Source organism: Botryllus schlosseri, chromosome 16, assembly GCF_051294905.1.
Source record: "Botryllus schlosseri isolate E-star chromosome 16, Bs_hap1, whole genome shotgun sequence".
Classification (NCBI taxonomy): Eukaryota; Metazoa; Chordata; class Ascidiacea; order Stolidobranchia; family Styelidae; genus Botryllus; species Botryllus schlosseri.
This window is the reverse complement of record NC_137251.1, coordinates 20,031,074-20,050,665: the sequence shown is the minus strand read 5'-3', so window position 1 is coordinate 20,050,665 and position 19,592 is coordinate 20,031,074. Positions and strand designations below refer to the sequence as shown.

Sequence of the window (19,592 nt, the reverse complement as noted above, 5' to 3'; positions counted from 1 at the left end):
GTCCTGCCAGGCTAAATTTGATCAATTTTGGAAATAATTAAATTGTGTTGATTTATAGCCTAATTAAGGGCGAAACCGGGCAAGTTCGGCCTATAGCCTTATGGGGGGCCCAAGACCAAAGTTTTTTGGGGGGCCTGACGAAGTTCTGTTACGGCCCTGGATGGATAGCAGGTATTATATTCTTTGTGGCGGCATATAAGGTACATATTTGAACTTCGACATCATGCATATTGTTATTACGTCATAATGAGTAATACTCGAATACTCCACTCGTAGCATAATACGTGTTTCGAATTCGAATCACTCGGGTACTCGATTTTGCCCACCACCACTTATGTGTATAGCCTACATGTCTGTTTGAAGAGAAATCTCGAATACAGATCACACCGTGAAATTTTCTGAATAAAATCAGTATCGGATCAGTTAAGTGGACAATAATTTACTTAATCTAGTATGAAGGTTTAGTAGGGATACAAAATGCATATTCAAACACCTGGTTATAACGATACCTTTTTTTGCGGAGAATCGTTACGGCCTTGCCGAACGTAAGTAGAGTTGTCACGCGAGGGCTGATATTACAATTATTATTACAGCTATATATATGGCATGCGGATCGGTATAATTCATTCTTCTGGCAATGTCAGATTTGGCGATGTTCAAGCGGCGCGTAATAATACCATCTCGCGTGTCGATTCGTTACGGCTTGTATTGGCTAGGTGCGCTTCCAACATTTCAGCGAAATTACCATGCGTGTCACTTTTGAATTTTGCTCATCTAGGTGGATAAATGCGCGTATATTACCACGGGTTGGTTCGAAATATCGTCTGAGTCTGTCGACCTGTCGAATGGTATTATATATATTCAAATGCTTCTTCCTTTCCTAGAGATAATGTACTCGCTACGTGTTTTCTTATTGCTGATTGTGGCCGCCACCACACGTGGAAGTGTCTTCTACGGCCAGTCCCAGTCTGTAGGGATTACAGGCTTTCGATGGGCTTCAAAAAATAAAGGTAAGGTATACATGTTTCGCAGGATAAGTACGTAACTTGTACCAGAAATTGGTAAAACATTTGAAAGCACGGTAAATGCCGTCAAACCGCTGTTTTTGAGCCCGGCAAACTCCAGGATTCCTCTTATCGCGAATTTCTCTCTGATGAAGTAAATATCGCATTAAATTTATTACAGTTGTGCTTAACCAGTGTTTCACGGAACAAAGCACGCCCCGACGCATACATAAGGTTTGAGATCACACGCTCGTCTTGGCCAGTATCAGTATCAGTTTATTAATATTTTCATCATTTCAAAACACCACAAAACTGCGATACAATGAAAACATAGCATGGTGTCGAAACGACTTGGAGTAGATTTTTGAGATCCGACACCCACCTTGGCCTAGGCAAAGTATAGAAGAGGCAGGCACACTGAATCAATAGTAAATCATATAATATAAAATGCAAGCGACAAATGCGGTGGCACGTGGCGGAAGGCGAGGTCAAAATGTTAGGTCGTGGTCCGGTAATACTCTACGGAAGTAGTATTCATTTAGAAGAAATTATTTGTATTTGAATACGGACACGCTCGATGACTGTCGGACAGCCCGGGAAATGTTGTTCCACAATTATGGTCCGGCATACTTGAAATTGCAATGCGTTTTCTAGTATTCCGTCCTGATCATATGGTAGTTGTTGGTGGCAAGATAATGCAGTGGTATAATCCGCGGCTGCAACACCAATGGGTGCGGGTTCGCGTCCGACCGAGGTCGACTTCAGAATACCGATATCTAAGGGTTGGAGGTTTACCTAGGCTCCTCCTCGCCACCTCATCCGTGTGAGCGGTGTCTTACAGAAAGCCTAGAGGTGAGCCGTGCTATAAGTCGGCTGTTACGGAAAATAATGAACAATATCGGCCAGGTGAAAACGACCATAGTAGTCGACAAACACCATGAATACCACAAACACACAAACACACATATGGTGGTCGTTCTTCATTGACGCGCGTGCGCCATACTTATGAGCTTTTGTACTCCGAGGTGAAGTAGTCATTGAAATTTGAGAGACATTGACCGCAATAGAACTCATACTTCGAGTTGGCAATTTCTAGCTTCCTCATATCTTCTGTGTTTAGAACACCAAATCTTTTGAGTAGTGATTTATCAGTCGCACATCCAGGCCCCCGTGGAGCTCTGGCAATGATACGGATGATCCAATGTTGTGGTTTTTGCAGTGGGTCAATCGTATTCTTGCAGGCAGCACCTCAGCAAAGAATTCCGTACAGTAACTTTGATAGGAATAGAGTGTTGAAGAGTATCAACAGAACCCTGACTGATGCGGCGGAACGGAATAGACCACATGCCCTCGATAGATATGGTTTGAGTGATTGTACGGGTCTTTTCCTAGACATGTTCGAATCCAGTAAAGGACAAAGGTACTTGACATTTTTAGCGCTGGAAATTGGTTGGCCAGCGATGACAACGGTTAGGTTATCGCACGAGCTCACGACCAATAGCTGGGCAGCGTTAACCCGAAAGCTGTTATGGGACGTCCACTCATCCACTCATGACCAACATTGTAGCAGGCAATTAGGCAGTCGAATTAAGTAGTCGGATCGTGACTGCAATAGTAATATCCCGTTCTCAGTAGCGTACGTTGATTGTTCGAAATCGAAATTTCGTCCTTATGAAATATTGATTTAATATCCAATATTTATAAGTTCACCAGTAATTAAACAATCGGTATCGCGCTGTTGCATTACAACTGGACAATACGATATAGTGTAGTAGACTTGATGTGTAGATACACGTGCAATTTGGTAGATATGCGTTTATAGCACTCAGTGAAAATTTGGTTTTCTTGGAAGGTTTGCAGATTGCAGTGCTCGTTCTCCGGGTTAGTAAAGGTTACGAACCACTGATTTATTACGGAAAAAGTGAGGCAGTGGGTATTGCCAACCAACAATTCCACATGTTGATAATCAAACCATGACTTATATTCCTTCATCCCAGGCACTCTCTTATGCTCTTGTCCTATCGAACCTACCATATGTCTCGTTTTCTGTTCTCCCAACTATTGTCAAGATATAGGGTTACCATATGTCCTCAGGAGGATTTGTCCTCCTATTTAATGAAGTTGACAATAACCTGTAAGGACGAGAAAATGAGCTCATTTATGTCACTTTGTCCTCCGTTATAGCTTGTACAGCTAGGCTAATCGACAGTGTCAACTGAAAATCGGCATAAATGAAATAGGTAATGCGGACGTTCGAGCGGGTCATTCGGGAGTCGAATGATATAGTGATGAGATTCTTTTTTTTAGTCAACACCACAAATGTAACGAACAATAGTGGGTAATTCGGGAGTCGAGTCAACGTGATGACATTTTTAGTCAATACAACAATATGTCCTGTAAATATGGCAAAATAAGCTTTTTTTCAATTTCGGTGAACTAACTTTTACGATTTTTAGAAGGCGTGCTTCGTTCCGGATTCCAAATATGGTAATCCTACAATAGAGGACATAGAATGCTCCAACCAAAACGGTTTTGCACGATATGTAGGCCTACTTTATGTCGCCAATATCTATAAATACCTGGGGCGGCGTGGGTTTTCCAAACGTTCTTCCGAAATTGATCGTTCGAAAAGTTTTAGATTGTGGGCAAAATTTGATTTTAAATTCTAAATGGAATATTTTGACTGAATTTATTTTACGAAAGTAAAAGAGAAGTAATAATAAGCTGCATTGAAGATAACAATTAGAGGGAATTTGAAATTCGATTAATGACCGAGAAGAAGGCGAAGGCGTGTTTGCGACCTGCTGGCGTTAGTTTGTTGAATGTCCAGATCTCTTTTACTCTAAGTGATGTTACTCTGCTGCTGCTATCAGAAGGTGAACTGTAGCAGTATGTCGAAATGCGAGCAATGAGCATGCGACGCTTGGACACGTGACAACTGTTGATGTGGATTAAAGATATGATTAGATTCTGGAGTAGTGAAAGGGTTATTCTTGAGTTTTCAAGTAACGTGCCCAATTATCGTATGATGAATCCTCGGTGTTCATTGTGGCGATATTAATAGGATGCATTCATTAGTCATTGCAGCAGATCCAAGGCGTTACTACTATGAATCAACGTTAACCTGGGAGAGCAGCGAAGGATTTTGCAATATCGTCGATCGCTCACTCTGCAGTTATGAGGATCTGTGCCCCACAAAAAATGACGGGACACAATTCGTCCATGACGTGATTCCCGGTGAACACTGGGTAGCGATTAAAGATCATGACTGGTTGGAAATTGGAACTGCCCATGGTTCGTATACTACACTGCATGAAACCATGTACAACTATAGAATGTCTGACTTCAACTGTTCCCTGTCAAAGTCATCATGACAATATCTACAGTTTTGTATCCTTTACCCGATATCCAGAGGTTATCACCAGCGTCGTACTTTTACTTTTACGACGTTACCAAGTAGTTTCCTCTAATTGCGGTACTTACGTAAATCTAATTTTCCGCTATTTCTACTTCGTCCTATTTTGTGACTTACTTACTTTTCGCTAGTTACAGATGGTCAATCAAAAGTAATATGTTCTTTCGATAAAATAATGAAATGAGACCAAGACGGCGAAACTTAACGAGCTATATTCGCGGAGGCTAATTCTCATAAATTTCGGTCAGATTATATATACAGTGACCACTATGTCCCCACGAGGATCTCAGTCAAAATAACTAATTTCCGTGTGTGATAAAGTCCAGGCCGCATAGTCGGACATATGATTGTTTCATCGCAGTAAATAGAGCTCAGCAAAAATTGGAATTATGCGAATTACCATGTTTCAATTGCCTTCCCAATCTCACAAATTCTTTATGTAATGTTCGATACAGTTTATCCGCATCGGTCGTATGGTCATACTATATGCGTCTATACTTGGATTTTATTACAGGAGCGGGGCCATATACCGCCACATCTTCTGAAAAGGGGTAGTGTGGTTGAAAAGGGGCATATTCGTCGCAGTAGAATCAAAGTGACGTATGCCAATTTTACACATTTTGGGAAAATTGACTTTACGTAAAGTTTTCATCTTCTTTCAGTCATATATTGGCCCTGATTAACTTTGAATTAATGAAACCTACATAACCATGGCCAAGATATGGCCGGAAAAATTGAAGATCTTTTAAAAACTTGATTTTTTTCAAGTTTTAAAAATGGACCTTCAAAATTTGAAAACTGGACATAAGTCACTTTGATTCCACTGTGAAGAATAATATATTGAAGTATCAATTCTTGTGGTCGAATCCTTATGCTGTAGAAAATATAAATCTCCTTCGTGTTATGTAGCAGCACAAACCGAGCTGTTTACGCCGGCTGCATATATCCGTTTCCGGCTTCCATGAGAGCGTATGTTTAATTGCTTTTAACGACTACTTTTTACTTGAGTGACATTGGGTTCTGCGTCGCTACTTGTACTTGAGTAGCCGCCTTTACATCTTTCACTACCACTGCTAATACTACGTGACATACATTATATTTAGATGTTCTGGAACACCGTAGCCGTATCATATAAATTTATAGAGAATATGGATTATTCAGCACCGTAACTGCCGCACCCCAAACCCCCCAATTGGGGGGGGGCCCGAGCTCGAAGGGGGCCCAAAATTATTTCGTGGATTAGCATAAATCATAGCGTATTTTTTGAAAATTTAGGCAAATTTTCCAAAATTTTTGCGCGCTGCGCGCGAATTCAAGCAGCCATTTTTCTATATTATTGGATATTGGGCCATTACCGCGCCACGCCCCACCAAGACATACAATCAAGTTTTAGGCCATATAACATGCGACTCCAAGAAGTGTGCCAGAACGATCGGTAGAGAGAAAAGCTTGGCCGAAAAGGTCTGTGCCCTTATGCAGACCGAAAACTTCGTTATATAGGCTATACAAAATACATATAGGTTTAATTGTCCATAGGCTCCTGAATGACTGGCGCCGAATGTTCCTGTCTTTGCAATCTGAACCTCACGAGACAATTACCATCCCGCTGGGGAAAATTTTATGCCAGTGAAGAAATACCAATTTGAAATCGTGTGCGTCTCTTAGTTTAGAAGCCTATATACGTTTGGGCGATTCTATATTTTTTGATATAGCAGACTGGAAGTCACGAAATAACACCATAACGAAGTCATATCAACGGGTCCGCCCGCCCGAAGATGTTTAATCAATATTTACGGGCCCTCCCGTTTTCAAGACACTTCACTCAGCTCAACCGGTAAATCTAATTAAGTGAGCAGAGAGGACAATAAATTGATAGCATAATATGTATGCAATCACCGATCTGATTGACCGATTTTATCGTAAATTATCGAAAATTTTCGCGCCTCGCTTTCGCTCGGCTCACAATACAGTACAGATAATTTCGTGACAAACGCGAACAACGTGATGGGTGCCTGACGAGGTGCTGTTTAATTATTATTGAGTGGTCCTACCTTTTCAAACACACCTCACTCAGCTCTACCGGCAAATCTGATTACGTCAGCAGAGAGAAGATAAAAATTGATAACAAATACGCAATTCCCGATCATACCGACTGATGAAATCATAAATTTTCCGCGCTTCGCGCGCTTAGGCGACAAAAACTGATGCAGTAAACAAAGTCCCAAAGAATAATATGAATAGTGGTAAACAGTGTATCGCCGGAGGGGGGTCTGGGGGGCGAAGCCCCCCAGAAGTTCGGTCTATAACCCTATGGGCGGGCCTGACGAAGTGCTGTTACGGCCCTGGGATTATTATGAACTACGCTAAACTAGTGAAGCGAAGTTGACGTTTATTTAATCGTATTTGCAGACACGCCATGCATCTCACTGAAAGCGGTGTCGCTACCCCCTACGTGGAGTGTCCGTCCTGACTCATATCCATTCAAGGGATACGTGTATTGTTGCAAAAAAAGGTCAACAGGAGACGATAAGGGTAATCATACAGCTCTGCGTGGCATTACAACTAGGGATGAGCACAAGGATTCCAATACTCGGATCCGAGTCGAGTATTCATTTCAATGATTCGAATCGAGTAACAAAAGACGATTATTTTCGATTACTGAAATTATACGCTCCTCGCAACTGAGAGTTAATTTACTAACGAGAATTATAGTTTTGATAATATTTTCCACTGAGGAAGCCTTGAAACCGTGATTGACCGTCTCGCAGCATACAAAACATAGTACAAAGCTCCGAAGGTTACTGAAAAAAAATATTCCGAAGTCATAATCATCCCGGAACATTGTCAAGAAGTGCAACGAAATCGGTATGGTCGAAAAATACCACCAAAGTATCGTATTGTGACGGATAACAGGCATTATGTTTTTTGTGGTGGCATGAAAGGTACATCTTTGAACTGTTGTGACGTCATAAAAAGTGGTACTCGAATACTCGACTCTGAATGGAATCACTCAGGTACTCGATTTTGCCCTGCCCTAATTACGACCCAACTGACAAGTGACGACCACTAATTATGGCAACGGTGAGTGATAGTAGCCTAGTCGAAAATTATAACAGGAATTTATCAGCTTTTCGGGAATACATCAACGAAGGTTCTGGCCCGCGTGCTTCAAAAATATCACAAAACTTAAAAAAGATACGTGTGGCATGGTAACTACGGGTCATATGGCGTGGCGGACTAATCGGACCGTCAACACCCGTAATAAAACCTGAAGTATCGTTTCATATTACTGATGACCTACTCAGTCCTCTACTTTGTTATTAGACCGGAGTCGTGCCTTGTTAACGATGTGTAAGTGGTCGAAATCGCTTGAGCGTGAGAAATGTTACTTGATATTTTGGGTCACTCGCCGAAATGCCCACGACATGTTCTGAACAATTCAGCACGTCACGATTCAATAACCAGTCGAGATTAGTTGTCTACGCGTACGTAAGTCCGACCATGTTAATGCGATTAGTTATTACGCTGAGAGAAAAGCAGGGGTATCTAAAACTACGGAATGAGTCACTCTCGAATTTTCACACTCGGCGCCGAGCGTTAGGAGTGTCACGTGTTCTTTGTTCAAAGTTCACCCTCGCTGAGCTCTTGATTCGGGCGGCTCTCTTGGTTAGATACGTATTGCAGTGTTTATTTGACCATGGTTTAGATGAATTTTAAGTATGTAGACTAATATATTGTAACGGAGGAGTTTTAGATATCCCTGGAGAAAAGATTCATTGTGGAGAAGGCTTGATAAAATAGCGTATCTGACTGATTCAATTCCGTGCGGGGTCTAGCCGAGTATTCGAGTATTGTTCATTATGAGACCATATGAGTACTTATGACTTTAGAAGTTCAAATATATGTGCAATTGTGTGACCACACAGAAACAATCAAATATAATTTCATATTTCATAAACATGATAGTCTCGTTGTCCTTTTTGACTATGATTCGGGTCGGTCACTGAAATATCGTGTTCTTGAGTATTTGAGTCACCTGTTAAAACTCTGTAACACGGCCAATCAAGGTTTCGAGGATCCAATACGGCGAGAAAATATGGAACGTTTCTTGGTGATAGAATCAAAGTACTACTGCCAAGACCTATCAATTGGATACTCGCAAATAATCGGACTTCATCCCTCGACAACAATCATTACATTTACCATTAACCTCGGATTCGAGTAGGCTATACTCGATTCGTTGTCCAAGCCCTAATTATACACGCCAACAATTTCTATCTCAATCAACTTGAAATATGGTTAGCTATCGTTTTGTAAGTCAACTGGGTGTACAATTAAAAGTGAGTGACCTGCCTCGTTAGAGGCACTAGTAGTGTAGCTGGTATCGTTATACGCAGACCAATCCCAGAAGGCCACGTCGCCTTAATTGCCACGCCTATATGACACCCATTGTCACGCCTACAGGATGCCCATTGCCACGTCACCTGCCAGTGCCACATCGTGTGTATTTATGAGCAAATTTCATTGTTTTGTGAATTTCAATACCGGTTTTCCATGTATATTTAGCAATATGTATTGAATAACTTGAAATGTATCATCACTAATTAATTAATATAAAATGCGATTTTAAGCGCTGCGACTTGAAAATATTAATATAATAACTTACTTTTTTGGGTATAAATAACATTCAGATTACACATAAATTTCGAAAACTATGATGTCAATAGAATACTATATTTGGCAGATATTCACAGATAACACTCATCAACGTTGAACTAGGCGCGGGGTTCTATGATGATATATCAAAATTCTACACATCCTCACTAATTAATTAATTCATATAAAATGCGATTTTGAGCGCAGACAGATCGCGGTTTCGATTGCCGAGGTCTCCGCATTTCATGACGTAATATGAGCGCACACTACAACTGAATTCATTCCAATACCTGCAAATTTACTTTGCATGTCGAGTATAAGGATAATTTAATCAGCGCTAAACGCCAGCGGACTAGCCGTAGGCGCACAATTCTCGGCGTTACAATTAAACAAACTTTTCGCGGTAGGTACGCGATTCCTAACGGTTTCTACAGTTTCCACATTTCACGACTTATTTTCTTTGGACGCATACAAGCGATTCCCAAGGTCGAGGCTATGGAAACAAATCAAGCATGAGTACGTAAATCTTGAGCTTAGATCTCCGAGATTCTTGTATGCAACTAACATTATAGACAACCATTCGACAATATTCAACCAGCAATAATGTTTTCGATATAGTGCATCATGTACAGCGACACGCCGATCAATTTAAATTCAACAATGGGATCCCCCGCACAATTATGAAGCCCGATTTGCGTTGAATATTAACGATACCAACAAATCGGAAGATCTCTTTTCCCTCTACATCTATGATAGAGGTACCATTCCATTGACCACGAATAACTTGAGATTCTGTGGGATCGAAATCGCAATCAAATAATATGAGAGTATCTTTTCCAGCTTTCAGAACTTGGACAATCGTGTCAGGACTATATCGCAACACCGCAGTATGTGTGCGTACAAAACGATACACAGTTATTTTTAGCGCCATCCGTACGACTTATGTTCAACTTGCAGTGCAACTGATGATTTAAAGACGGTAATATCTTTTTCGAGTGTGACAATGGCACTCGTAAAGGTTATACAAACATTACCTTAAACTACTATTTACTTCATTGCAGAATTGATCGAAGTTACGATTGCAGCTGAAAAGAGTAAAGAGGTGGAAGCTAGTGATGATGACCTAACAATTACTGCTTGGGGCTGTCTATCCTTATTAAGGTACTTGGTAAGAACGTGGTAAAGCCATTGAACAGCAATTTTACACTCGCGGTTTTATTGTTATATATTAAAATTATACGTACATTTCGCGCGATCAAATCACTATGTTTTGATAATGACGTGCTTCCGAGAAATAAATAACATTCATTATACGTTAGATGATACTTTTCCTTGATATTCTATCATGTGTGTTTAGGACTAATGCAACATCACTATGTTTACGACATGTCTGATTTGAACACACTAATTTTGCGTATCACACCACAAACTGCGCAAGCCTTCAAAGTTGATAAGTAAACAAGTATTTGCACTCCATCAGAATACTAAAGTAGCTTTTCGCGTATATGTACCTGTAGCTAATACTAAAGTGCTTATGATTTCAGATTGCTTCAACTTCATGACATTTTCAGTATTAAACAGAAATATAGAACTAGAATACTAACTTTTATTCGTTAATAGCTACTTCTACCTTAATTTAATGGATTTATCTGAGATCATTGCTTTACTTAATCTCTCCAAAATGTGCATTGTACAAGTACCTCAGCATCGAAACCCTCTGGCTATAACTATCTGGGGGGGGGGGGGTATAATTGCGTATGCAAACTCGTTAAATAGAAGTAAAAGTAGCCTTGAAACATAACTACTTACTGAAAAATCGTTACGTAGAAGTGGGGTTAGTCTACGAACATAAACACCTACTTACTTTTAAATCTCAACTTGTACTTGTATTCGTACTTTACCTTTACACGGCGTTTTTGTATAATGTATACTAATTTTATTAAAAATAAACCAAAAGGACAAATATAATTGATCAAATTCATTCATTTATGCAAAAAATTGAGAGTCTTGTCGTGATGCTCCGTTTCGAAATGCAAGCGGATGAACTAGACCAAAAGTTTCGAAGATGCGTTTTATAATTGCTCTAGGTGGGAAATAGACATCGCACTCTTGCGGGGGAAACAACATGAATTCAGTCTTCACACCACAGAAACACAGCCGCTTGGTTAACATCACAAAACCGCAATTGAACTCAAGATTGCCATACACGGAATCGCTGTTAACGATGTCTGACTGCGGCGTTTCGACGAGTAACGAATTCTCGTATTTAGTATTGATTGTGACACATAGTCAAAACAGCGACAGTTTTCACAACCCGGTACATACATTGAACCAACTGATGTAAGGTGAAACACTACGTTCGCAGCAAAAAAAGTTTGCAGGGTATGACCACCACCAACATATAGAGTAGTGAGTGAGTAATTAAACTACATACCCCGATTTTACTATATTCCGAGATCCGGATCACGATTCAAGTCTACCTGAGAATCCGAACTACCCTGTGAAGTTGATACATCAAGTTGTGAACCGTGAAAGGGTTGTAATCTCGGTGAAATAGTGTGCGACACATTTTTCCACAAGTCGAATGCATGTCGGTTCATACTAAGACCATTAGGAATTTGCACAATGACAGGTTATTGAAACCGATGCCAAAACTCAGTATAATAGATTGATATTGACCGCGTGTATGTTTGACATATATGCAGCATCTTGGATCGGCGGTGGAGCACTGAATGGCACTGCAGAAGTCATCTACTCTCCTAAGCTTGGACTGATCTGGGCTATTGCGCCACTGTGTTACGGGTTTAGTGTTCAAGTACTTTATCTTTACACGACGTTTTTTTGTAAAATGAATACTAATTTTATTGAAAAAATAAAAAATAAAAAAAGAGCGAAAAATTACATTATATCCCGGAACGCAACAAGAAAAATCGTATGAATTTGTAAACTACTTGTTCATGACATAATAATTCTACTTGTACACTTTTTCACATTTTATAACACTTTAAGTAATACTTAACAGTTTCAGTTTTAAATAAAATACGGAATATAAACTAATCGAAAAATTCGGTAACCAATTTCGCGTAGGCTATGCATGCATACAGATGAGGAAAGTTACATCAACGCGTGTTAAAGTAGCTGTATCGAGTTATCGAATGATTTTCTCCTTACATCAAAACAACTAGAATGTATAACTAAATTAAAAAACGTATCTAAATGAGCTCCAGGGCATTGTGATTATGCTGCATACCAAATTTCATCACACATTTCATGATGGAACAACTTTAAAACTAGTCAAAACAGCGACAGTTTTCACAACCCGATACATACATTGAACCAACTGATGTAAGGTGAAACACTACGTTCGCAGCAAAAAAGTTTGCAGGGTATGACCACCACCAACATATAGAGTAGTGAGTGAGTAATTATCCTACATACCCCGATTTTACTATATTCCGAGATCCGGATCACGATTCAAGTCTACCTGAGAATCCGAACCACCCTGTGAAGTTGATATATCAAGTTGTGAACCGTGAAAGGGTTGTAATCTCGGTGAAATAGTGTGCGACACATTTTTCCACAAGTCGAATGCATGTCGGTTCATACTAAGACCATGTCACGGTCAAATATGTGTGTTTTTCTGTCTCCAAGTCAGCTACCCCCACATTGAATGTACAGAGTCGGTGCATGTATGAGACTTCAGAACATGAATTTGTAATCCATGATGCTTGTAGTGCCGACCATGATGTTATCCATGATGTATGTAATGTCACACACCTCGTTTACGCGAATACTTGGTATCTATGAACAATCGTGAAGTATACTGGATGTGTAATGTCTTGTTATTTTCACGGAAACATGGGGGGTGTAACATGTTTGAATATTGTTCATTGGTTTGTCGATTCAGAGTTGATATCCGGATCCGGGTCCTAGTTTAAGTTTTAGAAAATATGATACCGACATCCCGACATCTTTCGAAAACAAAACCGTGGTCAATGCTTAAGAGACCATTTTTACTATTTTTCATCGCCATAAGTCATTCTGGACCGCGAAAACGCATTGTACGATATAGATGAAACTTATGCAAATCCTAGGATACTCATTTTCAAAGTAGCTTAGATCTCGAAATAAGCTCTGACTCGCTATTCTCCTCAAAGCATGGAATTATCACGAGTATCACCTTCGGTCACTGAAGAAAAGTATGAAATTATATCCGAAGCATATTCCTTGACCAGGAATTTTATCATGTACGAACTCGACGGCTCATGCGTTAAGGTAAATACGAAAGCAGAGAGAACCTTACGTCGAGTTGGGGATGAAATGTTCGAGCGACATCGAACTGTCCTAAACGCAGTCTCCAAACGTCTCCGCTATGGTGATGTCGAAGTCAATGAAAAATATAAAGAATATTTACCCGATGAGCGAATGTTCCTGATGATAGCTGATGAAATTTACAAAGATACCAAAGAAAATTGGGGTAGGATTGTCTCCCTTTTTGTGGTCGGTAGCATTCTTGCTCGCAAGAACGAGGATGAACATCACGGGGACCATATAGAAGCTATCATACAGACAGTCGGAAATTACATTGCTAGCAGAAGACTAAAGTGGATTATGAAAAATGGAGGATGGGTAGGTGATTTACATGCTTTGCTTAGGAATTATAAATTATCTTTTAGCATGGATATATAGTGTATCTGCTCTCCAGAGCCCATATCATCTCTCGATGATGAAACTCAGCTTTACCCTCCAATTCGGTTCCCGACACGATAACTTTCCTCCGTACGATCATTAGGGCTTCTATTTTTGTTGCAGGATGGCTTTGTAGGATTCTTTGATAATACCGCTCTCGACTACAATAAAGTTTGGAAGGGACTCGTGTTTGTCGGAATCGGACTGACATCTATAGCAATGGCATTATCAAGATAATGGATGTTCGTATGTTTTGTCTCATGTAATATTTTAAGAATAAAATTCTTCATCGTTTAATCGCATCCATTTTACTGTAGGATGTATACAGTTTCTTCTGAGAATACTCGAAGGATTGCGCCATATGGAAAGCTTCTTTATACTTTTAATTTTTTCAAATTTCTACAGATAACGCAGTCGAATACCGACTTTTACGCAAATCTGTTTTGCGTGAACATAACAGAGACCTACACATAGTCAATTTTATTTAAATGCATTGCGACGCTGTCACTTGGCTCTTAATTGGGTTGTTTCATCTGAAAGAACTAATTTTGTCTGTTATAATACTTTATTAGACTTGTATGGCGAGGCGTCTGGTATCGAGAAGTGAGATCGCAAGCAATCATTGAGTCAGTCGTGATGTCTGATTGGGAGTGTCGGGCTCTTATATCCAGCAAGTGTAATGTGCCATATTAGGCCATAAGTATCGTAGGCCCCGCGTGAAGTGTACAAATTTCGATGTTGCGCAAATACCACAAACTTTGCTTGCTTTCAGAGCCGGCAACTAAATGCAAGACAGACTTTACGCAAAAGTTGCTATTCTGAAAATTTTGTCAAGGTAATGGTTTGAAAACTTATACTTGAGCACTCGTACTTCTTGAGAATACCCAAGTAGGTTTTTTGCCTAGATGCACCACATAGTCTCAAGTCCTTATGATATTGGAGTACATCAACTTCATGATAGCTAGAGTATTAAACAGTAATATACCTAGAGTACTAACGTTTTACTTACTCGGAAATGACTACTTCTACCTTATTTTAAAGGATACCTCGTTCGAAGCGAAATTGTATGTGGTTTTGGATAACATCCAAGATGTAGGCTCACTTTGAAGGTTACTTCGTAAAACTCAAATATTGCGCAGTGAGAGTTCGCAAATTCTCGAAGTATTTTTGTTATTTTTATTGCGATAAGTCATTCTGCAGCGCGAAAATGCGTCGTAGGATATAGATGAAACTAGCACCACTCATCAAGACCGCTGAAAACAGTACGTTTCAACATTTAGTAGCAGTAAATTTCTAGTAAAGTACAAGACGTGGTGATTTCTGAGTGAGTTAAAAAGTATTGCAGGTATAGTTTAGCTGAAAACCGAATACTCTGAAATAGAAGTAGATGCAGTGTAAATAGTTAATCACTTGATTAAGTTTAGCGCAAGCAGATAAAACCTATACTTGAGTAGTACAAAATGCACGAGTACTTCGCTATCGCCTCCCTGCACGTAATAAGTGCTTTTACCGATACTCGTCGGTTTCAGTTTAGATAGAATTCAGAAACCAAATAATTTCATAAACATAAGCTAATTTAATGAATTTACTCGAATGTACTATGCCGCGCTGATAAGATTAATTATAATAAACTTATCATGTTACAGCGATTTTTTCTAGCGTAGAAAATCTTTAAAATGTAGTAAGCAGGCCAAATGAAGATATTCGTTGAGTTGAATAAACATAAAAAATACTCTAGACCACTTTATCGATACTTTACAGTTTCAGTTTTAGATAAAATTTGTCCCTTTCACCTATAATTACAACTCCTCGCTATCTAAACATGTTTAGAATATATTATTTGCGATGATACGAACCCGTGAAGTACTCAAGTAGCTTTTCGTATGATATAGATGAAACTGACAACACTCACCAAGACCGCTGGTCCACTGAAAAAAGTACATTGTAGCAGTAAAGTCCTACTAAAGTACAAGAAGTAATGATTTCCCAGTTAGTTGAAAAGTAAGTATTGAAGGTATAGTTTGCTGGAAAAAGCGAAAAACTCTGAAATCGAAGTAGATGCAGTGTAAATAGGTAATCACTTCATTAAGTATAGCGCAAGCAGGCCAAACCTATACTTGAGTAGGCCTACTGCAACATGTACAAGTACTTCGCTATGTTCTCCCTCCACGTAAAAAGTGACTAGGTTTTAGACTACTTTATCGGTACTCGACAGTTTTAGATAAAATTTGGTAAGACTTTAAATTTTAAAGTAGTTTGAGCTTACGATTGTATCACCTTGACAAGTAACATTATCAGACATGAAAATGATACTATCACCTAATATAGAAGTTAACACGCGTCAATGTGCTTCAGAATTCACGAGAAATTGCTTACTAAGAGAAGTATATTCTTGTATACACAATAGTGAAGAGAATCTTTAAAATGTAGTAAGCAGGCCGATGGGTATTCGTTTAGTTGTATAGGCATAAAAAACATTCCCGCGCGCTCCTAAATCTGACACTTCCTAACCCTACCACCTAATACTAAGGCGCGCGGGAATGTTTTTTATGCCTATACAACTAAACGAATACCCATCGGCCTGCTTACTACATTTTAAAGATTCTCTTCACTATTGTGTATACAAGAATATACTTCTCTTAGTAAGCAATTTCTCGTGAATTCTGAAGCACATTGACGCGTGTTAACTTCTATATTAGGTGATAGTATCATTTTCATGTCTGATAATGTTACTTGTCAAGGTGATACAATCGTAAGCTCAAACTACTTTAAAATTTAAAGTCTTACCAAATTTTATCTAAAACTGTCGAGTACCGATAAAGTAGTCTAAAACCTAGTCACTTTTTACGTGGAGGGAGAACATAGCGAAGTACTTGTACATGTTGCAGTAGGCCTACTCAAGTATAGGTTTGGCCTGCTTGCGCTATACTTAATGAAGTGATTACCTATTTACACTGCATCTACTTCGATTTCAGAGTTTTTCGCTTTTTCCAGCAAACTATACCTTCAATACTTACTTTTCAACTAACTGGGAAATCATTACTTCTTGTACTTTAGTAGGACTTTACTGCTACAATGTACTTTTTTCAGTGGACCAGCGGTCTTGGTGAGTGTTGTCAGTTTCATCTATATCCTACGAAAAGCTACTTGAGTACTTCACGGGTTCGTATCATCGCAAATAATATATTCTAAACATGTTTAGATAGCGAGGAGTTGTAATTATAGGTGAAAGGGACAAATTTTATCTAAAACTGAAACTGTAAAGTATCGATAAAGTGGTCTAGAGTATTTTTTATGTTTATTCAACTCAACGAATATCTTCATTTGGCCTGCTTACTACATTTTAAAGATTTTCTACGCTAGAAAAAATCGCTGTAACATGATAAGTTTATTATAATTAATCTTATCAGCGCGGCATAGTGCATTCGAGTAAATTCATTAAATTAGCTTATGTTTATGAAATTATTTGGTTTCTGAATTCTATCTAAACTGAAACCGACGAGTATCGGTAAAAGCACTTATTACGTGCAGGGAGGCGATAGCGAAGTACTCGTGCATTTTGTACTACTCAAGTATAGGTTTTATCTGCTTGCGCTAAACTTAATCAAGTGATTAACTATTTACACTGCATCTACTTCTATTTCAGAGTATTCGGTTTTCAGCTAAACTATACCTGCAATACTTTTTAACTCACTCAGAAATCACCACGTCTTGTACTTTACTAGAAATTTACTGCTACTAAATGTTGAAACGTACTGTTTTCAGCGGTCTTGATGAGTGGTGCTAGTTTCATCTATATCCTACGACGCATTTTCGCGCTGCAGAATGACTTATCGCAATAAAAATAACAAAAATACTTCGAGAATTTGCGAACTCTCACTGCGCAATATTTGAGTTTTACGAAGTAACCTTCAAAGTGAGCCTACATCTTGGATGTTATCCAAAACCACATACAATTTCGCTTCGAACGAGGTATCCTTTAAAATAAGGTAGAAGTAGTCATTTCCGAGTAAGTAAAACGTTAGTACTCTAGGTATATTACTGTTTAATACTCTAGCTATCATGAAGTTGATGTACTCCAATATCATAAGGACTTGAGACTATGTGGTGCATCTAGGCAAAAAACCTACTTGGGTATTCTCAAGAAGTACGAGTGCTCAAGTATAAGTTTTCAAACCATTACCTTGACAAAATTTTCAGAATAGCAACTTTTGCGTAAAGTCTGTCTTGCATTTAGTTGCCGGCTCTGAAAGCAAGCAAAGTTTGTGGTATTTGCGCAACATCGAAATTTGTACACTTCACGCGGGGCCTACGATACTTATGGCCTAATATGGCACATTACACTTGCTGGATATAAGAGGCCGACACTCCCAATCAGACATCACGACTGACTCAATGATTGCTTGCGATCTCACTTCTCGATACCAGACGCCTCGCCATACAAGTCTAATAAAGTATTATAACAGACAAAATTAGTTCTTTCAGATGAAACAACCCAATTAAGAGCCAAGTGACAGCGTCGCAATGCATTTAAATAAAATTGACTATGTGTAGGTCTCTGTTATGTTCACGCAAAACAGATTTGCGTAAAAGTCGGTATTCGACTGCGTTATCTGTAGAAATTTGAAAAAATTAAAAGTATAAAGAAGCTTTCCATATGGCGCAATCCTTCGAGTATTCTCAGAAGAAACTGTATACATCCTACAGTAAAATGGATGCGATTAAACGATGAAGAATTTTATTCTTAAAATATTACATGAGACAAAACATACGAACATCCATTATCTTGATAATGCCATTGCTATAGATGTCAGTCCGATTCCGACAAACACGAGTCCCTTCCAAACTTTATTGTAGTCGAGAGCGGTATTATCAAAGAATCCTACAAAGCCATCCTGCAACAAAAATAGAAGCCCTAATGATCGTACGGAGGAAAGTTATCGTGTCGGGAACCGAATTGGAGGGTAAAGCTGAGTTTCATCATCGAGAGATGATATGGGCTCTGGAGAGCAGATACACTATATATCCATGCTAAAAGATAATTTATAATTCCTAAGCAAAGCATGTAAATCACCTACCCATCCTCCATTTTTCATAATCCACTTTAGTCTTCTGCTAGCAATGTAATTTCCGACTGTCTGTATGATAGCTTCTATATGGTCCCCGTGATGTTCATCCTCGTTCTTGCGAGCAAGAATGCTACCGACCACAAAAAGGGAGACAATCCTACCCCAATTTTCTTTGGTATCTTTGTAAATTTCATCAGCTATCATCAGGAACATTCGCTCATCGGGTAAATATTCTTTATATTTTTCATTGACTTCGACATCACCATAGCGGAGACGTTTGGAGACTGCGTTTAGGACAGTTCGATGTCGCTCGAACATTTCATCCCCAACTCGACGTAAGGTTCTCTCTGCTTTCGTATTTACCTTAACGCATGAGCCGTCGAGTTCGTACATGATAAAATTCCTGGTCAAGGAATATGCTTCGGATATAATTTCATACTTTTCTTCAGTGACCGAAGGTGATACTCGTGATAATTCCATGCTTTGAGGAGAATAGCGAGTCAGAGCTTATTTCGAGATCTAAGCTACTTTGAAAATGAGTATCCTAGGATTTGCATAAGTTTCATCTATATCGTACAATGCGTTTTCGCGGTCCAGAATGACTTATGGCGATGAAAAATAGTAAAAATGGTCTCTTAAGCATTGACCACGGTTTTGTTTTCGAAAGATGTCGGGATGTCGGTATCATATTTTCTAAAACTTAAACTAGGACCCGGATCCGGATATCAACTCTGAATCGACAAACCAATGAACAATATT

The 19,592-nt window shown here is 39.1% G+C and overlaps 3 protein-coding genes across 3 annotated transcripts; 2 read left to right on the top strand and 1 right to left on the bottom strand.

The window, feature by feature from the left end:
* The first annotated feature begins 739 nt into the window (after positions 1 to 739).
* LOC145458656 (uncharacterized) lies at positions 740 to 7,040 on the top strand. The gene is made up of 3 exons (XM_080337092.1): positions 740 to 1,010; positions 4,083 to 4,298; positions 6,829 to 7,040. The coding sequence occupies exons 1-3, from the start codon at positions 866 to 868 to the stop codon at positions 7,038 to 7,040; spliced, it is 573 nt and encodes a 190-aa protein (XP_080193218.1). The 5' UTR covers positions 740 to 865.
* Positions 7,041 to 11,918: 4,878 nt separating this feature from the next.
* On the top strand, positions 11,919 to 14,061 carry LOC145459375 (induced myeloid leukemia cell differentiation protein Mcl-1 homolog). Its single transcript, XM_080338030.1, has 2 exons — positions 11,919 to 13,704; positions 13,888 to 14,061. Exons 1-2 carry the CDS (start codon positions 13,234 to 13,236, stop codon positions 13,999 to 14,001), a joined length of 585 nt encoding a protein of 194 aa, XP_080194156.1. The 5' UTR covers positions 11,919 to 13,233; the 3' UTR covers positions 14,002 to 14,061.
* Positions 14,062 to 18,485: 4,424 nt separating this feature from the next.
* LOC145459376 (induced myeloid leukemia cell differentiation protein Mcl-1 homolog) lies at positions 18,486 to 19,582 on the bottom strand. Its single transcript, XM_080338031.1, has 2 exons — positions 18,843 to 19,582; positions 18,486 to 18,659 (listed from the first exon to the last, which is right to left on the bottom strand). Exons 1-2 carry the CDS (start codon positions 19,311 to 19,313, stop codon positions 18,546 to 18,548), a joined length of 585 nt encoding a protein of 194 aa, XP_080194157.1. The 5' UTR covers positions 19,314 to 19,582; the 3' UTR covers positions 18,486 to 18,545.
* Positions 19,583 to 19,592: the final 10 nt, after the last annotated feature.